General features: G+C 52.7%; 10 protein-coding genes across 13 annotated transcripts; 4 read left to right on the top strand and 6 right to left on the bottom strand.

Annotated features, from left to right (window-relative positions):
• Positions 1-88: 88 nt before the first annotated feature.
• Positions 89-451, top strand: J3458_012337 (uncharacterized protein; the record flags this gene model as incomplete). The annotated part of the gene is made up of 1 exon (XM_007816408.2): positions 89-451. The coding sequence occupies one exon, from the start codon at positions 89-91 to the stop codon at positions 449-451; it is 363 nt and encodes a 120-aa protein (XP_007814599.2).
• A 1415-nt stretch (positions 452-1866) lies between these two features.
• J3458_012336 (uncharacterized protein) lies at positions 1867-2937 on the bottom strand (the record flags this gene model as incomplete). Its single annotated transcript, XM_007816407.2, has 1 exon — positions 1867-2937. One exon carries the CDS (start codon positions 2935-2937, stop codon positions 1867-1869), a length of 1071 nt encoding a protein of 356 aa, XP_007814598.2.
• Positions 2938-3338: 401 nt separating this feature from the next.
• J3458_012335 (uncharacterized protein) lies at positions 3339-3821 on the bottom strand (the record flags this gene model as incomplete). The annotated part of the gene is made up of 1 exon (XM_066120047.1): positions 3339-3821. The coding sequence occupies one exon, from the start codon at positions 3819-3821 to the stop codon at positions 3339-3341; it is 483 nt and encodes a 160-aa protein (XP_065974993.1).
• Positions 3822-4799: 978 nt separating this feature from the next.
• On the top strand, positions 4800-5108 carry J3458_012334 (uncharacterized protein; the record flags this gene model as incomplete). Its single annotated transcript, XM_066120046.1, has 1 exon — positions 4800-5108. One exon carries the CDS (start codon positions 4800-4802, stop codon positions 5106-5108), a length of 309 nt encoding a protein of 102 aa, XP_065974992.1.
• Positions 5109-5419: 311 nt separating this feature from the next.
• Positions 5420-6466, top strand: J3458_012333 (uncharacterized protein). The gene has a single exon (XM_066120045.1). It carries the CDS (start codon positions 5747-5749, stop codon positions 6044-6046), a length of 300 nt encoding a protein of 99 aa, XP_065974991.1. The 5' UTR covers positions 5420-5746; the 3' UTR covers positions 6047-6466.
• Positions 6467-12130: 5664 nt separating this feature from the next.
• On the bottom strand, positions 12131-13024 carry J3458_012332 (uncharacterized protein). Its single transcript, XM_066120044.1, has 2 exons — positions 12625-13024; positions 12131-12558 (listed from the first exon to the last, which is right to left on the bottom strand). Exons 1-2 carry the CDS (start codon positions 12890-12892, stop codon positions 12473-12475), a joined length of 354 nt encoding a protein of 117 aa, XP_065974990.1. The 5' UTR covers positions 12893-13024; the 3' UTR covers positions 12131-12472.
• A 140-nt stretch (positions 13025-13164) lies between these two features.
• J3458_012331 (uncharacterized protein) lies at positions 13165-15644 on the bottom strand. The gene is made up of 2 exons (XM_066120043.1): positions 15238-15644; positions 13165-15173 (listed from the first exon to the last, which is right to left on the bottom strand). The coding sequence occupies exons 1-2, from the start codon at positions 15404-15406 to the stop codon at positions 14194-14196; spliced, it is 1149 nt and encodes a 382-aa protein (XP_065974989.1). The 5' UTR covers positions 15407-15644; the 3' UTR covers positions 13165-14193.
• Positions 15645-15688: 44 nt separating this feature from the next.
• Positions 15689-19640, bottom strand: J3458_012330 (uncharacterized protein). Of its 3 annotated transcripts, XM_066120040.1 has the most exons (5): positions 18502-19640; positions 17290-18401; positions 17113-17231; positions 16796-17030; positions 15689-16736 (listed from the first exon to the last, which is right to left on the bottom strand). In XM_066120040.1, exons 1-5 carry the CDS (start codon positions 18739-18741, stop codon positions 16031-16033), a joined length of 2412 nt encoding a protein of 803 aa, XP_065974986.1. In that variant the 5' UTR covers positions 18742-19640; the 3' UTR covers positions 15689-16030. The 3 variants fall into 3 exon arrangements, with proteins under 3 accessions (XP_065974986.1, XP_065974988.1, XP_065974987.1); XM_066120042.1 differs by having other exon boundaries at positions 17290-19640; XM_066120041.1 differs by having other exon boundaries at positions 15787-16736; positions 16796-17231; positions 18502-19515.
• A 473-nt stretch (positions 19641-20113) lies between these two features.
• J3458_012329 (uncharacterized protein) lies at positions 20114-22307 on the bottom strand. 2 transcript variants are annotated; one of them, XM_066120038.1, is made up of 3 exons: positions 22063-22307; positions 20994-21964; positions 20114-20940 (listed from the first exon to the last, which is right to left on the bottom strand). In XM_066120038.1, exons 1-3 carry the CDS (start codon positions 22169-22171, stop codon positions 20602-20604), a joined length of 1419 nt encoding a protein of 472 aa, XP_065974984.1. In that variant the 5' UTR covers positions 22172-22307; the 3' UTR covers positions 20114-20601. The 2 variants fall into 2 exon arrangements, with proteins under 2 accessions (XP_065974984.1, XP_065974985.1); XM_066120039.1 differs by having other exon boundaries at positions 20114-21964.
• A 388-nt stretch (positions 22308-22695) lies between these two features.
• Positions 22696-23937, top strand: IWS1 (Transcription factor iws1; the record flags this gene model as incomplete). Its single annotated transcript, XM_066120037.1, has 2 exons — positions 22696-23187; positions 23248-23937. The coding sequence occupies 2 exons, from the start codon at positions 22696-22698 to the stop codon at positions 23935-23937; spliced, it is 1182 nt and encodes a 393-aa protein (XP_065974983.1).
• Positions 23938-24056: the final 119 nt, after the last annotated feature.

The raw sequence follows: 24056 nt of genomic DNA, 5'->3' as shown, positions 1-24056 counted from the left end.
CCCGCAGCACGGGGAGAGCAGCCGAGGTCCCGCGGGCCATGATGTTATTTTGGAAAGCTTGGCTGCCCAGCGTCGGACTCTCAGGCGGATGGACGGTGTTAGGCACGGTGTCGTGTTCCAGATGATGCCTCGGGTGTTTCGGCAGCGGTATAACAACGAGTTGCGAAGACGCGGGGATCAGCTCGCACACCAGTATGGCCAGCGCCAAGAAGAGCTGGCGCAGGAGCAGGCGTTGGCCCAGGGCCCGTTTGCGCCGGGCGAAGTGTATCAATATATTCACCAGTCGCGGTGGACTGCGGTGGCCGAGAATGAGCAGTTGACAGACGTCAAGTGGTCAGAGTGGGCTCAGGGCTTGCTGGAAGAAGAGAACCAAGATCTGGAGCAAGCGGGCAAATCTGACAGGAAGAAGAAGAAGAAGAAGAGGAAGAAGAACCGCAGCAGCCTCGGCTAAATGTCGTCTTGGGCCATGGGGTGTTGTGCAGAGTATTTATCCATCATGTTTGCGGAAATATTCGTATGGATAGCTTAGACGCATCTCTGCTCACTCAATAAAGAAGCAAAGCTCATGGTCACACCTTGCTCCTCAAACAAGCCCGTAGTGATTACTCGTCTTCACGGCCTGTATTGTACAAGTCAGCAGTTTCCTGGTAAGTTCTGCCTAGACGGGCCTATGTATGGGGATATATGTCGTTAGGTGTACAGAGTATGGATATATATACTAACAGCATGCTATGTCTGGGAGCCCTCTGTGTAGGTCTTGAATGGTCACACTCGGCGGCATGCTCATGGTCCAAGTGTTAGTTGCGTTGATTGTGGATCAGTTTGCCATTGTCTCAAGTCGATCCGAAACCTCGACTCAATTATGTGTGGGGTTCCGTTTCCGTGTCTCAACTCTCAACGACGACGACGTGCAGCCTGCACGTCAACTCCACGTGCCGCGCCATCGAGCCCTGCAGCCATGACATGTTGCTTTTTTGACTTGAAACAAGAAATCCCTTCCATCCATCGTTTGTATCGAGCAACTAACATCATACATACAACAACGTGCGTCTCGCGAAGGCTAATTGCTCTTCTCTTCTGAAACATAGACATTCCCTACTCATATCCTACACGGAGTTTTTATTACCACCCACACTGCCGCCCATATACAAGTTTTGGTACAGTCAGGTGTCTTGCATGCTCCCTTCGGAACAAATTGCCAAAACACACGTCTCCATCCCAAATCACAGTTTCATCTCATCCGAGCCGGCCCTTCCGGCCCTTCCCAACGCTTCCTAGGGGGCCTCAGAGTAATACCCCAACGCCGTAGACCACGTAACCGAAAACAATCAGAACAAAGAAGAAGACGAGAACAAACGTCCACGACAAGTTAAGCAGAAGAGTGAAAGGAAGGACGCAATTACTGCATACTGCTCTGCCAAATGAAAAAAACAGAGAGAGACAAGGAAAGGAAAGGAAAGAAAGTTCCTCTTTCCTTTGTGGTTCAACCGGGTTTCCACATATCAACAGCAAAGGAAGCCGGGTTGCGGCAGCTGGCTTGACGGAAATGCGACTGGTCATCACTTCCCGCCACACTGCAAAATCGCAAGGGTATTATCATTAAGTTTCCCCCAAGTTGGAAAGGAACGCGCGCACAGCTGTATATGAAATAGGTACTTGGTTGGCTCGACATACGTAAAACATGGGCGTTGCTGGTAAAGCCGTATCGGCGTGCTGTAGCTGTAATTCGAAGCAGCAATCAAATCAAGGTATGAACAAAAAGAATGCTTGTTACGAAGCATGTGGTCAGGAGATGAAGGAGAGTCGGTGCGGCGTTAAACAGAGTCAATTACTGAGGTCGATCCGCCTCGCGTTATTTTTGCCTCGTTAGCAGTTGCTGTTGCTTCCTGCAGACGCCGCTTGCGTGTCATTACTGAAGTATTGCATTACATTCCAATCAGGGGGGGCAGGGCCGGTATGCTGTTGCGATGCCGGGCTGCCCGATACGGGGCTCGCGAAACTAGGCGGCCAACTATCGTATGAACTTCCCCCCGTGGAGTATTCGTAATCCATCATGGAATCCCCAATAGATTGGCCCGAGTTTGAAGTCGACTGCCGCATATCGCGAGCATGTCCCTCCATTGGTGAGCCGCCAGGTCCTAGAGGAGACTGTGACGCAGCCATCGGAGATTGGTTGGAGGGGTCGGGAGAAGGTCGGTTCGCCGCCCCAAACGGTTGCGAGGGCAGGAAAACAGGACCTTGCTGGAATGGTGCAGCAAAAGGACTCTGGTTATTGGGGCTCGTCGGTGTTAGCAAGGCTGTCTGCTGATGGGCCTGTGAAGGAAGAGGAACGAAGGGAGGAGGATGCTGAGAGGGTCCCATTGAAGCTGCGCCGCTGGCAAACTGCGGTGGCGGAGGAGTGGGTGTAGGAGGTGCGCCCATGACAATATCCGCCAATTCATAGGCGATGCCAACGACCCAGTTGGCCTCGCTTTCGTCGCCGGAAAAGAATTCTAGGAGATCCTGAAGCTGTCCGGGACTCTCCTTCTCTAAAAAGCCCTGGGCTCGACCCGTCTTGCTTGGATGCCAGCTAAATTGTGGCCGCCTACCACCATAGTCGGATCGTTTTCCCTCAACAATGGTATCCCAGGCTTCTCGGATGAGCGGCTGATGCAAAAGACCATAAATGACTCGTGAGTGCATCCAGTCACCCTTGGAGAGTCCGGATTCGAAGTGGCGGGCAACATGTTCTACGTGTCGTTCCCGTGCAGGGTGCAGGGCAGAACAAAACCCGCATGCCCAGTACTTGCGTTTGCGAAGAAACTTGACTACTTTTTCGGCATGAGGGCAAGTCTTGCAGCCAGTGGCACTGCTTATGATGTTGGTTGAACGAGTTGGACCCCCAGAAGCTTCTATTGCAGCCTGGTTCCGGGCAGGGATATTTTCTCCAGCGTTCATGGAATTCGTCTTCGTGTCTCTTCCAGTCATACTTTCGCTTGAAACTGGTCTCACAAGATGTACACCAGTAAATGTTTTGCTTGTTGGCGGCATTGTTGTTGTTGCTGCTGCTGCTGCTTGCACTTCCGCCGTTGAGGGACGAAACAGAGCTGCCATGCATCATTCCCACGCCGACATGCGGAAAACCAGATCGCGCAGATGCACCAGATTGCCATGACAATGCCGAGTGAGCCGAGTTTGTTGACCAAATAGATGCATGTCCTGACGAGCCGGAGCTGACGGAAGAAATGGAGATCCTGGGCCTGTGAGAAAATGCTGGAGAAGGGGCGGCGAAGAAGAGGTGAGGTTCAATGTTGGCCAATTGAGAGCCGGCCGACCGATCCATGTTCGTCATGATGCTGCTAGAATTCGAACCGAGCGTGGGAGCTGAAGACCAGTTTCGCGACATGTCGTCGGCCAAGGATTCCGTTTTGATGTCGCCAGAGGCAATACTCGACGGCGTCGAGGAGGGTATCATTGGGGGCGCTGTTGCTCGGCTGGAAGGAACGGTAGACGGAGGTGGTGGCGGAGGACATTTGAGGAGGAGGAGGCGGGGGGGGATCACGCAGAGGAGCGAGTGACGCTGTTGGTGATGTTGTCGTGGTTGTTGGTAACGATAGAGTTGAAGCGAGTGTTGCGGTTTGTAAACCAGAATGCTGTAGCGACAGGCTATCGTCAACCCATTGATGGAGCATGTCCTTGGAGAAACCAGAATCGATCAAAACTTGGAGGTTCTTACGAGCCTCAGCAAGCACGTCCTGCGGTGAAGCATCGGCCGACGGCGATGAGGCCGTTGACTGTAGCGAGAGCGGCTGCTGGAGCTGGTGATTCTGACTCTGGTCCATGGTGTAGTCTCACATCGAGGGTAATGGACGATGATGGGTGAAGGTGACGAAGCACCTCTGCGACAACGACGAGCGTTGAAGGATAGTCTCGAATGGAATCAGACGGCGCAATTTGTCGTTGGTCGCAGTGGTGTGTCTGGTCAGAGTAGAAGGGCAGAGCTCAACGGCGAGGAGGAGGGGATAAATTAAAACAAACCCAAGCCGGAGGCTTGCTCAGTACAAGCGGACGATCCTGTCCAAGTCGTATGGATGGGTACGGAGGTACAGGAGTGTGAACGGAGTATGGCGTACTAGTAGTATAAAAAAAGACCCGGGATTCTTGTCGAGCATCACTCCGTGCCAGATACCCTGTTATCAAGTACTCTGACAAGTTCCTGAAGGGGAGTCCCCGCGCGAATTAGCCATGTATTATTATTAGTAGGGGGGTGCAAAAGGGGGTAGCACTAGTTGACTTGTCCTGCGGCTGCTGCGCATTGATAAACCTGACTGAACAATCCCTGGACCAGGTTGCCCGAAAGGACGAGCAGAGCAAGGTGAACTAGCAAAAGAAAGACAGGTGCAGATAATGAGTTGCTCTTCCAGTCTTGCATAGTACTATCTGTGCAAATAGAACTGGGGCAGGAGGGCGCAACAGGATACGGACCGAGTTGACGTTGGCTCTGGTTGAACGTGATTTCCCAGCCTCGTATAACTTGGCTCTCTCTCTGTTCTTACAATACGTCTTCTTGTTTCCAACAGAGGGGCGGCCCTGCAAAACGAGACGTGTTCTTGCACAAACGTACGGAATACTCCGTGCTCCGTACATGGACTGCGTATTCCATCCAATGGTCACCGGCAGGCACAAGCAACAGCGAGAGCAACAGCAGCAGCAACAACAGCATTTCTCGTCGCTTCAAGCGAGCGCAACAGACATGACGCAGACCCGGGGACTAGGGGTTTTTTAGAAGGGCCACGAGGGCTAACAAGACTCAACTTGCAATGGGGGAAATTGCTCAAGGATGGGGGAAAGGGCCCCAGCGTTTGGTGTGCGCTGCTTTGCTGCACTGCAGGACCAAGAAGACCAGGAGCAACCAAGAGGACCAAGGGCCCAGGCACCCCCAACACCAAGCACACCAGGTCACAACCATCAGCAACAAACGGGGGTTGGTGTGGGACAGCAGACAGGCTATGGAAACACAGGCCGCAGGGGTGTGTGGGGGGGGCCAGCAAGCCGACAAAGAGATTGATGAGAGAGCTCTGGAAGTAAAGGCGCAGAATGGCACTTGCTATCCAGACAACATGGGCTGATGAGAAGCTCCAAATAGGGACAAAAGGCGCTTTGCAGACCTCAATTGAGGAGTCTTTGGCCGTGCTGAGTCCGAACTGTGCCTGGACAAGTGGAGCGGTTATCACGGTTTGGTCGTGGCTCATCCACGATGGTGGGCATGGATCATGGATCCCCGGTCCTCCCGCAATGTCGTCTGTACAAACATTGTACAAACATCATATGTATGGGCAGATGTGGTGGCGCCGAGTACCGAATACCGAGTACCGGGTACTCCATTTTGCACCTACAGACGCCTCGATACTCCGTACCTACTTCTTCCTCGCGAGAGGGCGAAAAGGCGGGCAATTTTGGCATCTGGCGCGGCATGGGACTTTCTCTGAGTCGGGTCCATGCGAAACCTTGGTTGGCAAGTTCAAAAGCGTCATGGATCCCCCAGCCTTGGATGGCCCATGCCCCTGGAACACACAACCCATAAACCTTGCCTTGGCCGCCAACTTTCGTTCTGGTGCCTGACGAGCATGAGTGGGGATCGACTGGTTGGTTGGATAGCCAGTTGTGCCAGCATCAGCAACCAGACTCTATCACAAGAGTGAGCAGCAGTAGTCCCAGACGGGAACAGCGCGAACCGCCACCCCAGTCGACCTGCATCTTCTCAGAGATGGTGGCTCGGGAAGCATCGCCACGGAAGCCCAGCCACCAGGGGCAGCGACAGCGAGAACCAGTGGGTGCCGGAAGGGCGCTTGGGGCCAACCCTGCCAATCTGTCTGCGTCCTGGCACATCAGATCCCCCAATTCGCCTTGCACAATAATCTTCTGTTCAGTCCCATCCTGCAAGCCGGCCAAGGACAGCCAGTTCCGCATCCAAACACCCCAGAAACCTCCCACCGGTGTGACCAGAGCCACGGGTCAGCACCGAAAGGAGGGTTGCAACTCCCAGAAAATGGAACTTGTATTGTAAAAGAAGCTGAGCATGCGGTAGGTGAATGCGGCGTTACTGGCTGTCGGGGCTGAACTATCCTGGGCTGCATTCCAGGCCATGATAGGAGGAGGCCCCTCGCAGCACGCGTGTTGGGGCGAGAGAGCGAAGCATACCCATTCAATCTATGTGAAGCAGAAGGGGAAACAAAAGCACGAGGCCAAGGGGCCAAGCTCAGAGTTAGTTTTGCAATTTTGAAAAAAAAAATTAAGAGCGGCGTGCGAGATTGTCTGAGCTCCCGAGGCTCGAGTGTTGACGAAGCGGAGAGGCCGGGCTTGGGCGGCGCGGGCACGGTCATTTCCAATTTGTGCCCATCATCCACCTGCCGTGGACTATGATGGGGAGATACAATCAATAGCGTGGAAGACGTGGTCTGACTGTGAGATAAAGTATTGTATTTCATCGGAAAATGATACACATGTCTCCTTGCGGCCTAGAACGTAGACCACGCGCAACAAAATTTGCACGTAGCCTATGTATGGTGAGAGATGTTCCACATGGCGCGAGAGCGGACTTGATTCTTTGGTTGGGCCAGCCTTGTGCGGTGTGCATGTGGCATCAAGAGTCTGAGAGTCTTCAAATTGATGCCGAGAGGTGACATTCAACCAGACCGAAAGTGTCAAACTTTTAGGGATAAACTCTCAGTAGGCCTACTTTTTCTTTCGCATTAAGTGTCTGGTGACTATTGTACGTAGCCGAGTACAGTCAACAGTTCGTGCCGCGCTGGCCAAAATGGTGTTTACATCACCAATGGCATGTGTAAGTAGATCGGTTGTGCATGCTCCTATCGACCGTTAGCCTGAGGTTCTGTGCTACCACGCTGTTGTGCGCCACGCCAAGCCCGGCTTGCACGTACGAAGAGTTTCGGACCAACACTTGTCTTCATGGTCCAAGGAGAATAGTTCGAGTCGCTGAGGTCAGGCATGCAATGTTGCACCAAGTTGCTATGGGAGTTAGCGCAGCACGAGGTCAATTCCCAAGGATGACGTCGCGCGTTGGTTTAATTGCCACCCCGGTAGAATGGGACGATGGCGGGACAGAACGTGGCACCGACGGTGCTAGCATCTGACATGAGGAAAGGAAACATTGAAGCGATATTGTGGGTGACTGGTAACTGAAAAATGACGAAGGAAGAGAGAACAAGGTGCAAAATGAATATTTGCCTCGTGGTGGCTTGCCCAAGATTGCGCTTTCTTCCCCGGGCACCGTCTACAGAGGGGCTCTTTCCTCGGGACACTTGGATGAAACAGTCGCGCTTGCCTTGGCTGACAATCCTCCGCACTTCAGAGGGGCACGGTGAATTATGGAAAAGACCTTCACAATTGGGACGCGAACGATCATAGACCTAGGTTTCCTTTCAGGTCCACGGCTCTTGACATTGGCTGTACACCATGATGGATTGTCTGACAATCCGTCCATTTTCTCTCCAGCTTTGGTACGAAGCACGCTGGACGGAACAGCCCATTCGATTTGCGACGGCAGCGCAGCAAGCTTTTGTCCGGGACTTGCCACGGTTGACACTTTCCGTAAGACGGCACCGGCGTAAGACGGGAGCGCAGCCTTGCTTTGCAGCACGAGGGCATCGTTTGAAGTCAGAACAGAAGCCCCGATATGCTGGCAGGCTTATTGCTGTGCAGTCACAGTTATGACTCAAAACGAATTCAGATTGAGGCATCATTCAGTCGCCGCCGCCCCGGAATTTTTTATTTTATTTTTATTCTTTTGGATCGCAGGCTCCCCCAGGCAATCGGATTGTTGAATGAATGCGGCTGGCTGAAAGACGATGACATTAAGCGCATTGGCTGACGTATCGGTACTCCAAACAGGTGCAGACAATTATGCTTTGCATGGGCAAAGTCCAGACGTGTGGCCAGACGCACCAAGGGGCCGCCTGGAGCATTCTTGAATGGATGCCCTGGTTCACCCAACTGGAAGGCTGAACCATGTTCGAAGAGGAGGTTTTAGAACCGTAGGGCTTCTTCTCCACGATGACTGGGGCGCTACAGTTGCATTTTCGCTTCTGCCCTGTGTCTCCGAAGATTTTGCAACGAACCCGGTCCACCATCGCGGAAAGGCCAAGGAAGTTAGCTCCGTGTCTTTCTCTGGTCCTTCATGGCTTCCAACTTCCAAGTGGAAGTGAAAGAGGGCGCCTGGCCCCGAGCGGCAGCATCTTGATCACCCCACATTCACCACATCCCGACTGGCCGACAGCACCCTCAACAGCGCCAATCATAGCCGCCACAACCAAAGATCTATCTGCAGAGTTGTCTGTAATGAGTCTCGGGGAGCAAAATCCGGAGCAGCTGATACATATTCGTACGTTAATGCAGACAGACTCCAGACAACACAGGCCACATGTCGCCTACGACATGTCTTTGGGGCCGACCTCGCTTTCTCGAAAACAAAACCGATGTCTTCCCGCCTGAATATTCTCCGGCTAGCCATACCATGATACCGGATTCCACATTGCGGAACTTAAGGCTTTGGTCCTTGACAAGTTGAAAGATCAAACTTTCTGCAGACAGTTTGCTGAGATTCTAGTTACGTAGTAGTTTTCCCGAACCCAACCCCCCCCCCTTTTTCCCTTTTTTTCCCCCTCTTCCTTGCGCCTCCATGAGTAGGTCAAGGCGCAATTGCATCAGCCCAAGACACTATTTGGGGCCAATGGCTGGTCTGCGGCCCCTGCCAATAGCCAGCACGAACGCATCTCGAAGTATGTACCATGCTCCCGAAGTTCTGAATCGGCGTTTTACTTAAGCAGGTTTGGGCTCACGCCGCCCCATAGTTTCCACGGGTTTGCAGGGGAGTGAGGTGGCAGGCTATGTACCTGAAACAATCTCGATGGGAGTGGTAAATGTCCCGGTAGGTTTCCGATGGTAGAATCTAACCATACCATCAATGGCAAAGCCCCTCTGTATTCGCAGAATCATGCACCATGCGCACGCCGTTCTCCGTCACCCGAAATCGTCATCCACGACTTCTGCCCCAGTGTCCAAAAGACTAAACAGCTCGTACCAGCCTCGTGAACGGGATGGTAGCCACTGGGTTTCAACAACAAAGCATGAGTTGCTTTTAAACTTAATGTGTCAAACAACCAATAGTTGGCCCGTAAATTTCCCTCTTGAGGAACAACACCCCATCTCTCAATCTTGGAGCAAGCAGGTTTTCTAGTTAACCCCTAGGTCTGCTCTTTATAATCACAACACGAACGATCTGGCCGGGCTCTCATTCAGCTCCATTTTCTCAACTTTGTTTCAAATAGACATCCTTCGACTTTCCATCGCGGTCTAAAGCAATTCGGTTGCGCCCAAAAGATGGCTAGTTCCGTGAAATATTCATTCCGCGCCATACAAACGAAACCCTCTCCAAGACAACAAAGAGCAACATGGCATTGTTCTTTGTTTGTTTTCTTTTCTTTTTTTTTTCTTTTCTTTTGAATCCCCCAATATACGGCTATGTACATGAACAGATTCGGTTAGAGACTTGCAAAGATCCATCCACTTGTACAATTACCGTAAGTAGGACGTGAGTCTAGAGCAACTAGGCCGAAGTTTAAAAACTAACAATTTGCGCGATACGAGGTGCAGCGAATCCGTAGACCATTCGGAGATTGCTGGCAGCTGCCCGAAGCTCTACCTATCAAGCTCACTCTCTCGTCCCAACTTGCCTTCGCCAATCTTCAAATCAACAATTATGTCATCATACGTATTAGATTGCTTTGCAAGTTTCCTACCAAGCTCCCAGATACGCGCCATAGCAGGGTCCCGACTTGGATCCTTTCGTCAGTGGCTGGGGGGGGAGCGTCCCAGTATAGAGTTCTCCAGGCACCACGATCCACTTGTTGCCACGAGGTTACTTTTCTTCCCGTGGTGTTGGCCTTGTAGAGTTTCAAGTATACAATGCCGCTGGACTAGTCCTACCCGTTATGAGGGCTGTAAGCTCGCCTAGGCGAGGCCGAAGCAAATGGCCATATCAGATGCGGTTGCAACAATCGTGGCCGGCAGGAAATCCTTCCCTACAGTGACACGAGAACATACCCACCACACCAGCTTGCGCGAACGAAACTTCGGCCGGTCCTCCGTCTGCATAGGACCTGACATCAGCCTCTGATCCGTAATATCAAGGCCACATGGATCTCCCTTGTTGTGAGTTGCGATTTCCTGTTCTTCTCGTATCACGAAACAGCTATTGGGGTCTGATTCACGGACTAACTTTTTCAAGTCTTGTTTTCTCTTTTTTGGTATGGGACTTCAGCATTCTACGCGTCCATTGTACTGCCATACACCCACCCACTGCTGCTAGGTAAGCTGAAGCCCCATTCTTCACTCAAAAAGCATCTTACACATAGCTTACATGCTGAAAGATCTATTGCACAAGATGAGTAAATGTGTTTTGCGTCAGACGGGGCAATGTGCTCAGGGCGGGCGGCAGCGAAGAAATGCGGTGCGAGTCCATCGGCTCTCAGACATGGTCTGTCATTTACCGAGGGCATGATTGGAGAATTTGCTACAACAGCCGTCATCACGTCACAACTTGATGGCAATATTATCAGCGGCAATGCTTCCAGGCTCGGGTTTGACAGTTAGCCGCCTCGGTTACGACATGAACTGCTCGAATTGGGCTCATCAAGGGATTATCTTAATGTCAATACCAGCAATGCCCATTCACTTCACTCCGAACCTCATCGTAGTCTGCGTCTGCATTGCGGCCGCACTGCCCAGTTCGTTCTGCTGCAAGGCGGTCGTCTGCGCTCCACCTTGGCTTTTGATCCCTTCACTCCCCTCAAGAGGAAGTTTCCTTTCATTCTGCTGGCTATCGAGCGACGAGCAAGAGCGTCATCCAATCTAGCACTTGTGTCGGCCCTTCATGTATGATATCAAGGCCGATGGAGGGGAGACGATTTGCCCGGCGGTATTGGGGCCAACAAATAACCGGATAATAAACAATACTTCCACGAACCCCCTTGTTGGGCTGTTCGCATCGACTCCGTCTTGTACAGAACAATCCAACAAGGAATTCAGATCCACTTCCCGCTCGGGTCGGTTTCCGCACATGCATGCCACTGGTTAGCAGGAGCTATGAGCAACTATTGATCTTTGGCTCAACTCTGTTTCTTTTCAGAGTCCTGCCTCTCGGCTCGTTGTGGTTTGCCATTAGAAGGAGGGTTCCCGCTCCCTTGAACAAGTGGCTCCTTGTTGTATGGATTCCTATCCTATTGGCCTGGGTGCCTTATCCTTTACCGATTGTGACATTTTGGCCTCGATGTTTGATGGGCGATTTGTCCGACCTTGAGCCGGGACGTTCGTTGCTTGCTCGCGGCCACTGCGTGCAAACTACATTGGTCCATGGCTCGATTCTATTACCATGGCCGGATATTGCCATGCTGCACATGCTGAAAATGACGTGTCAAGAGGCAGTGAGTGCGAGTCTCAACGTCGCCTTGGCCGCCTTGTTCGCCTTTCAGCTTGGGCGGTTCACGTTTTGCATACTCATGTCTCGCCTTTTTTTAGACACGACACAAGCACACCACCTCTTTTCGACAAGCGATGGCAAGTGTAGTTGCATTTTCTGCTTCCCTTGCTTTTGCTTTCTTTCTTGTCCCTCAGACGATTTCTACGATCATACTCCTCACTGGTGTATTCGGCTTCTTTGCGGCACGCCTCGGCCCGTTGGCCGAGAGTGTGCTGAAGTCATAAACCTTGGTTCACTCAACAAGTTGTCTGTGCTCGAGCTGCCTGAGCTGCGCGATGGCAAATATTCCTCCTGTGTCGAGCTCTGATAGGCAAGGAATATCCCTCAGGGGTTTCTTCCGTCTTCTCGGTTTCTCCTTCTCTTGAAGCCATGGACCAGCCGTGTTGCCGAAGCCTTGGCCTCTCTCTCTTTGGATGATTATCCACCTGGCGCAACGCGACATGACCCTAGTTCGTCCATCTTTGGACTAAATCAGAAGGTGAAACACGGGACCAGGTCATGGTCAAGGTCCAGCCCGCTAGCAAAGGCTGGCCTGCGATGCACACTGACTCTTGACCATGAGCGTGCGCCGAGAGTTATCATTCGTCGTACCCCCGAGAACTGGGGTGTCGGAGCATAGATGCTTGCCGAGGATAAACATCAACGACAGGCAACATTACATCACATCCCATTCAGCTGCTTGGATAGGCCTGCAAACATTGCCTTAGCCAGAGAAGATCACAACAAACCCCGGCTGCAAATCATTTCTACACGCCTGCGACCACTGTTTCCGAAATGCAACCCTAGATAATAGCTTGTTTCGGCACAGCACCGCCGCCCTCGATATCCAGATCTCCTGCTGATCATGTTTACTCTTTCTACCCCTCTCCTGTTCCCCGTCAAATCTGATGCTATTTGTGTAGTGTCAACAGACTACGGAGTACATCATTGTTATTTTTATGTCGATTCCTCCAAGGCTGAACCTTGTAGCACCAATTGTGGTGGCTGTGTGTGTTTCGGCTTGGGTTTCGATACAATTGGTTCTGAACTGATGTCATTCTACTGAGTTCGGCCATGCCCTTGCCATGCACATTGTACGGAGTAACTACCTGCGGCAGAGTAATTGGGAGTCAACGACTCGCACGTTTGTGGACCAGAGAGGCACTTTTGCCCCATGCGGGCATGTGGTGGCACGAAGAGTAAGATATTGGCATCCCATGTCAGGTTTGTGCATCTCCCGCTGCGTGAAGGCGGCATGGGAGAAAAAAAAGAGTTAAGGCTGAGCTGAGTCAGGGGAACCAATGACGTTGAAGTCCCTTTCTTTTTAAGGGATAGAAAAGAGATGATGAGACTTTGGGGACACGCCAGTCGGAGCATGCGGTGAAGACGACTTGTATCGACGACCTTTGTATGCCCTCCTGTGACCTGTCGGCCAATCAGTTAGCTCGGCGCCTTCACGGAAGCCCTCATCTTCGACTCGAGAAGGCGTCCTATGTAATCCGAGTTTATACGGCCACTTGATGGAGATGTGCCCACTTCGTTTGGGCATTGAGTGTCGAGTGGACTCGCTTCTTTCAATATGTCCCGACTATTGTAGCAGACTGTGTTTTGAGTTTATTGTTGAGCACAGCACTCAACTCACATCATGCCCCATTTCGGCTCGTGATAGACCCAGCCAACTCTCACGCCATCATCTACAAATTCAACAAGCTCCCCTTGGCACCGATTCGGCAGAGCCCAGCAACCCTACGAGTGTCACGTAACATGCATTGAAAGATATATCGGCCAAACACCAGCATCTACACGAATCCGTAGTTTTCCATGTCTATAAAGACTTGTTCTAATCCATGGTTCATTCACCAGGTTTCATCCCGTCCCCGCCGCAAACGGTCCCTCTTCATACGCAGCTCCTTGGCACGAGACACGAATATTCCGCAAAGCCAGTCTCGAAAGCCCAAACGCGAGTAATTACACGCCTGCTCCCATCTTCTTCCCTGCAGTGCGCTCCCTGTTCTAGAACCCGCAGTGGGCGACACGTCGCGTACCGAATCGACACCTGGTGGTTTTCTCGTTGGCAACTTCTTGCCCAAATTGCTCATGTGTTACTACACAGACGAATGGAAATAGTACACGTCTTGTCCGCGTCTTGGTCCGCAGCCAGGCACGGCCAGCTCGTCTCAGCGTCCAATATGCGCGTCACGCAAGCTGCTATATCGATAGATTGTGTCCGACTCCCCTATTATAGAGTGGGTGTTCGCCCACGGCGCGCGAGACACCTTTGTCCTAGAGCCCGAGATGGGTATTATATACTGGTAGTCGTCCGGACAAGGAAAATGTCCACCCAGCTTGACAGCAATCAACCGCCGCGTGGGATTTTTTCTTTTTACCAAAACATGTCATCGTCGTTTGGCGGCCCAACCATAACATCGGTCCATGTGTCCCCAATGCGGCGCCAGTATCAAAGGCCACAGCAGGAACATTGTGTGGTTCCGTTCTTCTCTCCGGGTTGAAATGTCAAAAACCCTTGTATAATCGTGACACGTGGCCAAGCAATCCCATGACCGCTCCCTGCCGGAAACCTACGCGAGGAGCACTTCCATCGACCGGGCTGTCCTCTACTCTATCCCGCGCCGATAATCAAAGAAGAGAAGAGACACCACGGCAAGGCCTGGCAAGCCCTACGCGCTGGTGCTAAAGTAGTAGTTCTCCCACAGGTACTCGTAGTCCTCCAAGATGCCGGCGACAAAGCCGGGCATGCGCCTGGTGACGGCGCCGACGACGCCGCTGGTGACATTGTCGTAAAAGGCGCCCCTCATAGCCCACCAGGCCATGGCCCAGCCGCGGCGCTGCCACTCGTCCCTCTCGAGCGCCGTCGCGCGCAGGCTCGTGTCGCGGAGCTGGCGCGCGGCGCAGTCCACGGCCAGCCCAACCGCCCACGGCGTCCACGACTTCCTGTCCCTGCTGCGCGCGAGGGCGACGGCGTAGACGAGCGGCGCGAGAATGTGCAGCACCTCGGCGGCCCGCGACGCGCCGCGCAGCCGGTTGAGCAGCTTGTTCGCCGGCTTGATGTCGTCGGCCGCGAGCACCCGGCCCAGCAGGTACGAGCTGATGTCGCCCGGGTCCGGGAGCGACGGCAGGCTCATGCCCGTCCGGGGCATCTTCCACTCCCGCTCGTGGGGGGGCTTCGCGTCCATCGCGGACAGGCCGTGCGGCGACGCCCCGTCCAGCAGCTCGCCCTCGCGCCCCGGCTCCCCATCCTCGTCGTCGTCGTCGTCGTCGGGAATAGGCTCCCTCTCCGGCAGAGCGGGCGTCACCAGCGGCCGCGACCGCGTGACCTGCAGCAGCAGCAGCCTGCATGCGGCCTTGATGCCCTCCACCAGCACCACGACCTTCCACCGGGCGCGCTCGCCGCCCCTCCTCTTGGCCGCCATCTCGCACAGCAGCTCCGTGTAAATCACCGTCTGGAGCACCATGGCGACGCGGCGGTACAGCTTGCTCCTCTGCGACCAGAAGCGCGTGTAGCGAGCGTGGGCGGTCCGCAGCCGCGGCACGGCCAGCCGCGACACCGCCCGCGAGAGCAGCCCGTCGTGGTACAGCGAGAGGAGCTGCACAAACGAGTGTATTGACTCGGACGCGATTTCGGCATCGCGGAAGCGGCCTGGGCCTGGGGTTTTAGTACGCCTTTTGTAGTTTTTTTGGGGGGGGCGGCGGGATGACCATACCGGGGATAATGTACGTCAGGCTCCGCAGGGCGCTCTCAATCTGCGACACCTGTCCGGCATTCTTTGTGATGAAGTCGTCGTACATGGCCAGCCACTGCGGCGGCATGGAGAGGATCTGGCCGACGCTGGGCCGCGGTCTCTGGGCCCCAGGCGCGGCGGGAGCAGGCATGCTGCCTTGTTTGGGCTGTGAAATGCCGTCGTCGTCGTCGTTTCGCTCGCGGCTCGGAGTCGGAGGCAAGTAAGGGGTGACGGCACGCGACTCTTTTTTTTTGTGTGTGTGTGTGTGTGTGTGTGTGTGTGTATGTGCCCAAGGTGGTGATGGATGGCAGGGGAGGTTGACACAGCCTGAGCTCGGCTTTGCAATTGGCCTGGACGACGGCCTGAGCCGAGGTAAGTAACTACTTTACCTACCTACCTAGGTAGGTAGGTAGTAAGTGAATGTGAGTGAGGGGCCGTTTGTGTGTTACCTACCCTACGCCCCCGTTTCGAGAATTTAAAAAGGGGACACAACTAGAAATTATAAATAAACATTTTACGAAACGTGCAAACGCGGGGAACAGCATTGTGAATTAGTTTGGCGGTGCCAAGGCCTAATCATGGCACAATACATGCATCTTGATTCTAGGGCCATTCAACCCTGTATCAAATTTACCCATCGACTTTACATGCAACATACTCCCATTGACGCCTAGCACCCGTGCCACCGTCTACTTATCCATCCGTCGATGTGAACGTACAATCCCAAACCCCCCAAACCCCTTTATAATGCACCTACCCATAAACTCCAACCTATTTAGTCCCTACCCGGATTCAACAAGGCGAACCCAGCCTGCTCCAGCTCCTTCCCGGTTGGCAATATTGGTCGGCCTTGCATTGGGAACGGCCAAAACAACGGGTTCTGCAAGCTCTCCGCCGCCTTTTCCACTTGCCTGCCCTGCTCACTTCCCACCAGCCGATTGCCTGAGCCCCAGTCACAGATAAAGTCCTCCACGCCAACGTTGGGAGCGAAAAAGTTCAAACTGCTGGTATATGGCCGCACCAACCGGTCGTAATCTTCCGGCGTCAGGTTACTGTTGTCGAAATCAACCTCGATGCTCCACTTCTTTGCAAGATACCGAAGAATGTTGAGTGCCTGTTCTGCAAAATGGTGGCACGGCGCCATTTCGGTCAAATCGGCGATGCCTTTCTTGAGCACTTCTGACACGCGAGAATCGACCTTGACTGCCTTCTTGATGTCCGCAGGTGTGACTTTGCCCGGGTTGACGTCGACTGCAGTTGACGCAGCAATGGCGAGGTGCATTATCGAGGCCGTAAGAACGAAATATGGCACAAAGGAAGGTGTACGACGGAGCGTGTATAATTGTGAGTATGAGGTGAGGAGGCCCTGGATCGCGTCGGCTGCCTGAGAACACACATCCTTCGGAAGGATCTTTGACCCAATGATGCGCAGTTTGATTAGGGGACGGAATAGAAGAAGTATCGCAAAGTGATAGTACATGCTGGGCTATGGTCAGCATCCAAGATCCCAAACCCACCAAACACAGACAGGCTTACTTACTGGGCAAACAACACCGCCGGGGTAAAGTTGTGACCCAGCCGCAATACTTCCGGTATTCTGTCATACCAATTGAGATATTGCGTGTAAATCTTCAACAGTTCCCTGGCTGTCAATGGCTTCCCCGGCGAGTGCAGGATGTACAGTGACTGATGTACCAACTCGCTGAGCTCACAAAAGCACTTGTATACGGACCGTACATTAGAAGGCTGTTCGCAAGACCGTTGTAGCGGGGCTCCTGTGCGGTTGGGTTAGAAAAATCTGTGGTGCCTCCTATGCATGTTTGGGTTTCAAATATATGTTTACAGGGGTAAACGCACCATCATCTGTGTATGGAACCCATAACGAAGCCTCAATATTACCTATAATGCCAGGTTTGGGTGGCAGGTGTGGGAAGCAAGAACACTGCGGTAATGATCCCGTTGCCAGGGACCAGGCACTATTCAACCATTAATACCGACGTAGGACCTAGGTTCAAAACACAAGGCATTACTTACTGGTCAAGTGCAAAGGCCCCCCAAAATGTTGCCGCTTGGACGGCCAGCTCATCCTCATCCAAACCGTCCTGGATTTGGTGCAGTCCCATCTCCACAGCCAGTCGTATACTTTGGCCGGCATAATACCAACTTTCTGAATCCCGACCACAGCTCGCCTCTCGAATGGACATGATGCCCAGAGCCTGAATGGTAGTCAAGGTATGGTGATCCGTCTCCTGGTTGAATAGTCTTTGGGATTCTTTAAAGAAATGGTCACCTGACGAGTAGGGATCATTGGGGTTCGCCCGCGTCATGGGATGTGTTGAGAATCGACACCCCAGAGCCAGGAGAGCGTTGACGAGAATTGGGGAGCAGTATCTCTGGCGTCCATCCTGAAAGTCCTGTAGAAAGTGTTCTTTACTTAGTGAGGCGAACGTGGGATATTCCCAGCAAAAGTACAAGGCAAGGAGATGTTGGACTAGATTTATGTCGCCAGTGATGCTTGTCCAAGATTGAGGAGGTGTTTTGATTTCTGACTCATCCATAAATGACAGAACTTGTTCAAGACCCCTATATCTAGGCATAGCAGAGTCAGACATATGGTCTGGCGGCATGGTCTCCGCCCATGAGCCTACTCTCGTCTGCGGAGGCCCGGGCGCATTATCCGAGGTCCAATTCATCGCATCCGTGTATGAGTTGCTTCTCGTCGAGCCTGCTTGGCTTATTGTCCACGGACTGTTCTGCTGCACGTCGCCTCGTATACCAGGTTGCTGAGCCGCCCCGGTATCGACTCCCAGAGACAGCTGGCCTATGCTGCGGGAAGGGCCGGCCCCAAAGCCGGAGCCTGAAGCTGGGCCAATGACATGATCACCACTTATATCGGAAGACAATGCGGTGCCTAGCCAGTCGGATATATTTTCTACGGACTGGCCCCCGCGGAGCCGCCGCAGTACTTCCTCCCATAGATCTGGTCGGACCAGGGCAGCAAAAACTTGATCGCTTGACCGCTGGCGAACGCGGAGGCTCTCAATCTCCGTTCGAAGATTTTCTTTGGATTGGCGAACAGGAATTTCGTATACACAGTCGACATCCTTTTGAGCCTTGCAGCGCCCACACGGCCTCTGGCCGTCGCACTATAAGACGAGAACAGAGATATCAGCACAGCACACGGAGCAATCTGCACAAATAAAAAGGCGGAAGCTTGAACGTGAGAGGTGCACGAAATACACACACCTTTGCTCTCTTTTTTCGACATTCTGTACAGGCATTGGGGGTGACCACGCCGAGGCCTCTCCTCCGCTTTGAATTCTGCGTGTTGCCAGCTTGTGGCTTTGTGGAAGATGAGGACGACGCAACGGGCGTAGGGTGGTTCTGTGAATGGGAAGACTGTGTACCGGTGGTTCCCTGAGGCGTGCTGCCAGAACTGGCTTGGCTCGGAACCGACGGGGTATGGCTGCTGCTGTCCCTGTCCATAATTTGGAAAAGAATATAAATGTAGAAGGTCAAGTGTCGGATGCTAGGTCCCAGTGTTCAGCACCGAACAAGGTCTAACCCGAGCAGCGATGCCGGGCTGGATCCAAGCTCGCTGGTTTGCAAGCTGCGAGACACCCACGATGTTGCCAGGTGACAGGTACAGTGCAAATAAGCAGTTTCTAGCAGGAATAAAGAGTAGATAAAGCCGTCCTGGTGCCAATCGCACAGCACAGATTTATCCCCTGTAAACCACCTCAAAGAACCAGATATGAATTTTGGTGATGCAGCGCCACGAACATGAGATTCAGGCAAGGACATGGTGCGGGGGAAGAAGGACGATGAGCGGCCGTGAATGAAGACAATGGTCAGCGACTCGGCTTTTGAGACGGCATGGGATCGAATTCAAGTGTTCCAAGGGTGTGGCTTTTTGGATTGGAAACCAGCGGACGGGAGTTGTGAGCTGAGCGGCGATTTGAGCGAGCATGCAGCGTCGCGTTTTCAATGTCAATTGATGTCGACTGGTCTGGGCGCGTGACGTGGGGGGGTTGAGAGATGCGGGCGTCCTGCAACCTGTCGACGTGGGACCGGTTTAACGGGAATGGGCATTCAATGCTGTGGCAACGAGTGGCTATTACCACAACGGTGCGCTCCATGGGAATGATAGGGAATCGAAGCTTGTCGACATCTCCGATAAGGTCCCCAAACTACTCGGTAGGGCTACTCGGTAGGGCAGACTAAAGAGATAGTAGGTTATGCTCCGACCATATGCATGAGACACCATCACCCTGGTCGACTTTGAAGCTCTTGGCTCCCGGCTCTCTGTGGCTTTGCGCCGTCGATTGACCCATTGACCATCAATCCAACCATCGACCGTGGACCGGGAGGCCAAGGCGCTGTCGTGGTTGATCCTCTTGTACGGAGTACGGGAGTAGTACTCCAACCCGTTACTTCACTTCGTTGGGCATGATAAAACAAGAAGAATAAAACAATCAAAGCGAGAAAAAAGAGTTGAAAAATTCGCCGCCTCGGGTAAACACGACGTTGCAAGTCTGGACGCCTGACTACCTAGGTAGTTTTGTGGGCAAAAAAAAAAGGGCAGTCACATCGCTGTCTACGAGGATACAAAATGCCAAAAGCTCTGGTGTTGGCCGGTCTCCGCCCGGCAAACAAGTGCCCAGCCAGCCGTTGTGCCTACGCAAGCCATTAGAACGGAAAGTGCGACCGTACGAGTGGGCAGCGGCCACAAACCGGCCAGTCGCCAGTCGCCAGTCCGCCTGTTTGTAAAAATTACGGAGCAAGTGGATATGGCTGACCGCCCACACATCCGTTCTGCCTGCCATATCACGACATTTTAACTTCTAGACAATCAAGCAAGCACGCGTATCGGCGTCACACACGCAATGCCATCAATCAACTCAACCTCCATGTGCCATTTGTAACTACCCAGGTAGTATATCTTTAGACTAACGAGTTGTATCTCTCTTTCCTAATGGATCAAGTCTCATCTATCACTGCAGCTACTCACCATGTAATGATCTCGCTTCGACGATTCAGGATTGGGCTACTTAGCATCATGTTGCCAACATTGAAGTCTCTTCCTGGTTCCCGACCAGCCGACGATGTTCCAGTAATATGGCTAAGTTCAAAGAACCCAACCCTATATGAATACAATCATATGAAACTGCATTTCTTGGTGTCATGTGCGATTCGACCCTAATCCAATGCCATGCCCTGCCGTCTTTCCGTTTTCCTGCCCAGCGCAACCACCATACGCTAAATACCCCATACTGATGCCTAAATGTATCTTAAAATCCTCAATGGGCCTCCATCACATCCTTCCACAACAGGACTTACCCGTCGCTAGTATTCCTTGCTTGGACTACGCCCATACTTTATTGGACTTAATTGCCTGTCTCCTTTGCTTGGGCTTCGCCGTCCTGCCGGCGTGTAGTAAGGTTTCATGTTAATGGGGGAATTATCCGTATCCGTTCCCTCATCCAACAATGCCTGTCGCTGCATCCTGGGCGTTTGCACCGGAACAAGCATGTAGCCGGGTGTAATGCCGGGAGACCTGACATGGTCCTGCACATCCTCTGCTGGATGAGATGGCGTAGGAGGAATCTCTCTGTGACCGTGTGACCGGCTGAATGCACTCAAATTGACCGTAGAACATATCACTATGATAGCCACAATGACCCCCTAGTTTTCGTCTGTTAGTTTTGATCCCCAACCACAGTCCAAATAACACATACCCATGCCTTGAGATGCATTGTTTCAGTAAACTCGTTGATAATCTCCGCCACTTGCTTTGCGGTAACCTTGACTCTCATGATGGCGTCTGGATCTTGCATCATGCATTCATACCACTCGCTGCATGGTTTGTTCAGAGCTGGTTTATTGTTGTTGGCACAGTCGTTGATTGTGTAGTCGTGGCGACAAGCGTCCATGGTGCTGACTATCTTTTGGTGTGCGGCCATGTTGGCGTTGGAAATATCCGTACGTATGGTGCTTACAACTGACCAGCTCACATACGTCAACACGGAGACTAGAAACACGTTGGCGCCGAGCTGCATCCATCGTTGCATGTGATCTGGAGTATTGGGATACTTGTTGAGCGCATAGAAAAGTGACTCGAAGTATCCCTGTTGTTTCCCCGGCTTTCCTTTGCCCTTTGAGCGACTCCTAGGCTTCTGAGCTACGCCAATAGCGTCCGAATCCGAGTCCGAGTCTGAGTCCCAGGAGTCGCCTTCATATCCACTGTGCCGAGAAATGCTGCCAACATCCTTGTCCAAGTTGTGCCGTTTTCGTTTCCGCATCGTCACGTTGAGGTCACGATGCGCCCGAATCTCTCCCTTGCCCGAAAGGTGCTTCTTAGAACTCGATTTCCCATAACGGGAAGACTTGTCAATTTTGAGAGGCGTAATAGTTGCACCCATGGAGATGTCGGCTTTACGGTCTACTTCTGGAGTGTCGTTTGGATAGTCTGAAACCTCTGCGCCAGCTGGGCTATCCTCCGCACCAGATGCTTCAGAAAAGACAACCTCATCGAGAGGTTTTCTAGGGGTCGTAAAGGCGGGATTTCGGAATGGTGGAGCAGTGTTTCTCGAGGACAGTTGGGGTGTAAACCGAGACGTTTGAGGAAGGTTGGACTGAGATTTTGATGGCGACTGAAGATGCGCAAAGGGATTCGGAGGTCGAGCTGTTTTGAATGGTGATCCGAGAGCTGAGCCGCTGTGTTAGATACGTAGCGCAAGTAATTGTGACCATCAACAGGATATTGATAAGCCAGGCAAATAGAGGAACAGAGGCGCGAGGACTTACTATTCCGTTGTGCACTCTTTGCAGCTTGTGCAAAAGGGCTAGTTGGGTCTAGAGGGCCCTTGTCCTGGTACTCCCAGTCCATGGGGCCCTCATAAGATCTGGCTTCCATAATTTGGAATTGAAGCGAGTGGACGGACGGGTTTGGGCTATCAGGGAATAATCCAGAGCCAGCTTGCGAGCAATAGAGAAGCCGTGGATGTCAACCTCTTTTTGAGGTGTTCCAGATCGTCAACGGCAACCATAATACACGCCACTAGACGAAAGTAAACAACCAGAGTGGGTCTTCCTGTGGCTCGAATGCCAAAAGGGGGCCGGTTATTATGTCAGCAGACCGGGGCCTTGTTGAAACTCCGAGCTGCAGGCTTCATATGTATTCAGATATGTTGGGAGCCAGGAGGACTATCCGAGTTCCGCAGTATCAACCACTTCTACTCTCTGTATTATATCTCACTTGTGGGTACTTAGCTGGCAATACTCGCATCCCAGCTTGGTCGTTTGATTCTGCTCGCCTGCTCGCCTGCCGCGCGCTCTGTGCCGGCGCTTTTGATTTCGACCTACTGCATTCCTCCCTTTCGCACATTCTACACCTCAGCATGTCTGACCGTGAATCACCCGCCGATTTACCTGCAAACGATGCAGTTGATGATGGACAGGAGCAGGAGTTCCAGGATGAAGGTTGCGGCAGCCGGTTCAGACAGAGACTCGGACGCGCTCTCGGAAATCGACGAAAACGAGTTTGAAGACTACGATCCAGAGACGGCCAATATTGAGGACCGACCAGTAGACATCGATGAAGACATTGCACGTACGCTCAAGGCCACCAAAAGAAAGCGCGTTGCTGGAGATGCTCCCAAGAAGCCGCGAGAGGGCCGTCGCGAGAAGAAGAGACGAGACCGTGACGATGATGTTGCGATGGAAGATGGATCGGAGGCGGATGGAAAGGCACCACGACGAGCAAGACGAACCGGCGAAGGCGAGAGACGGCGGGCAAAGCCCGATACTCCTGAGCCTGAGAACGAAGAGGAGCTGAGTCCAGAAGAGCGCAGGAAGAGAGCCATCGACCGAGCTTTGGATGCGGCTATCAAGAAGGGCGGAACAACTAAGCGGCGGCGCAAGGATGAAATCGTGAGCGGGAATTCTACATGAAAGCTTTGCGCGCGCGTTTAAGCTAACAGAGTTCTACAGGACTTGGAAGATGAGATTGATGAGCAGCTTGCCGAGCTCAAGGTCAAGATGGAGAAAGCATGTCGAGCTGACAACGAAGCGCGGGAATCTAATCAACCGGCCCTCCATAAGCTGAAGCTTCTTCCTGAAGTTAATGCTATCCTGAACCGAAACAACGTGCAGCATGCCGTCCTGGACCCGGACACTAACTTTTTACAACATGTCAAGTTCTTTCTGGAGCCCTTGAATGATGGATCCTTGCCGGCATACAACATCCAACGGGACCTGTTCACTGCAATGACCAAACTCAATGTTGAAAAAGAAGCTCTTCTCAGCAGCGGAATCGGAAAGGTCGTACTGTTTTACACGCGCAGCAAGAAGCCGGAGCCAAGCATCAAGCGAATGGCTGAGAGGCTACTGGGAGAATGGAGTCGACCCATTCTGAAGCGAACGGATGATTACAAGAAGCGACAGATTGAGAGTCGCGATTACGATTACCAGTATGTGAAAGCTGTCGCTTGCTTGCTCTGTTGTGGTTGTTGGGTGGAAGGCGGGCTGGCTGACATGATGATTTTAGGGCGGCTAAGCTGGCACAACGGCAAAAGATTGGGTCACAATTCAGTCTCACGCAACGGCCGGCCATGTCTGCGCGTGATGCCGAGCGCGAGCGTATTCTGGCACCAGTTGGCTCTAGCAACCGCGCACGCATGACAAGTCTTCCAGAGAGTTACACCATTGCGCCAAAGAGCACGTTTGATGGTGCTAGGGGATCAGAACACAGACCGCTTGGTGCGGGTGGCATGGAGGCGTTCAGAAAGATGACGCAAAAG

The sequence above is a fragment of the Metarhizium acridum genome, assembly GCF_019434415.1.
Source record: "Metarhizium acridum strain ARSEF 324 chromosome Unknown scaffold_255, whole genome shotgun sequence".
Lineage (NCBI taxonomy): Eukaryota > Fungi > Ascomycota > Sordariomycetes > Hypocreales > Clavicipitaceae > Metarhizium > Metarhizium acridum.
The sequence above is the reverse complement of the archived record's forward strand: the minus strand, read 5'-3'. Positions and strand labels throughout refer to the sequence as shown.

Coding starts and splice junctions, on each gene's coding strand:
- J3458_012333 (XM_066120045.1), top strand. CDS start 5,747: ATGGTGGCTCGGGAAGCATCGCCACGGAAGCCCAGCCACCAGGGGCAG.
- J3458_012332 (XM_066120044.1), bottom strand. CDS start 12,892: ATGCTCCGACTGGCGTGTCCCCAAAGTCTCATCATCTCTTTTCTATCC. Junction 12,559..12,624: donor TCCCAATTACTCTGCCGCAG/GTAGTTACTCCG, acceptor ACATCAGTTCAG/AACCAATTGTATCGAAACCC.
- J3458_012331 (XM_066120043.1), bottom strand. CDS start 15,406: ATGCCTGCTCCCGCCGCGCCTGGGGCCCAGAGACCGCGGCCCAGCGTC. Junction 15,174..15,237: donor CCTGACGTACATTATCCCCG/GTATGGTCATCC, acceptor CCCCAGGCCCAG/GCCGCTTCCGCGATGCCGAA.
- J3458_012330 (XM_066120040.1), bottom strand. CDS start 18,741: ATGGACAGGGACAGCAGCAGCCATACCCCGTCGGTTCCGAGCCAAGCC. Junction 17,232..17,289: donor GGGGCCTTTGCACTTGACCA/GTAAGTAATGCC, acceptor ATGGTTGAATAG/TGCCTGGTCCCTGGCAACGG. Junction 17,031..17,112: donor GGTTCCATACACAGATGATG/GTGCGTTTACCC, acceptor CCAACCGCACAG/GAGCCCCGCTACAACGGTCT.
- J3458_012329 (XM_066120038.1), bottom strand. CDS start 22,171: ATGGAAGCCAGATCTTATGAGGGCCCCATGGACTGGGAGTACCAGGAC. Junction 21,965..22,062: donor AAAGAGTGCACAACGGAATA/GTAAGTCCTCGC, acceptor ACAGCGGCTCAG/CTCTCGGATCACCATTCAAA. Junction 20,941..20,993: donor CAATGCATCTCAAGGCATGG/GTATGTGTTATT, acceptor GACGAAAACTAG/GGGGTCATTGTGGCTATCAT.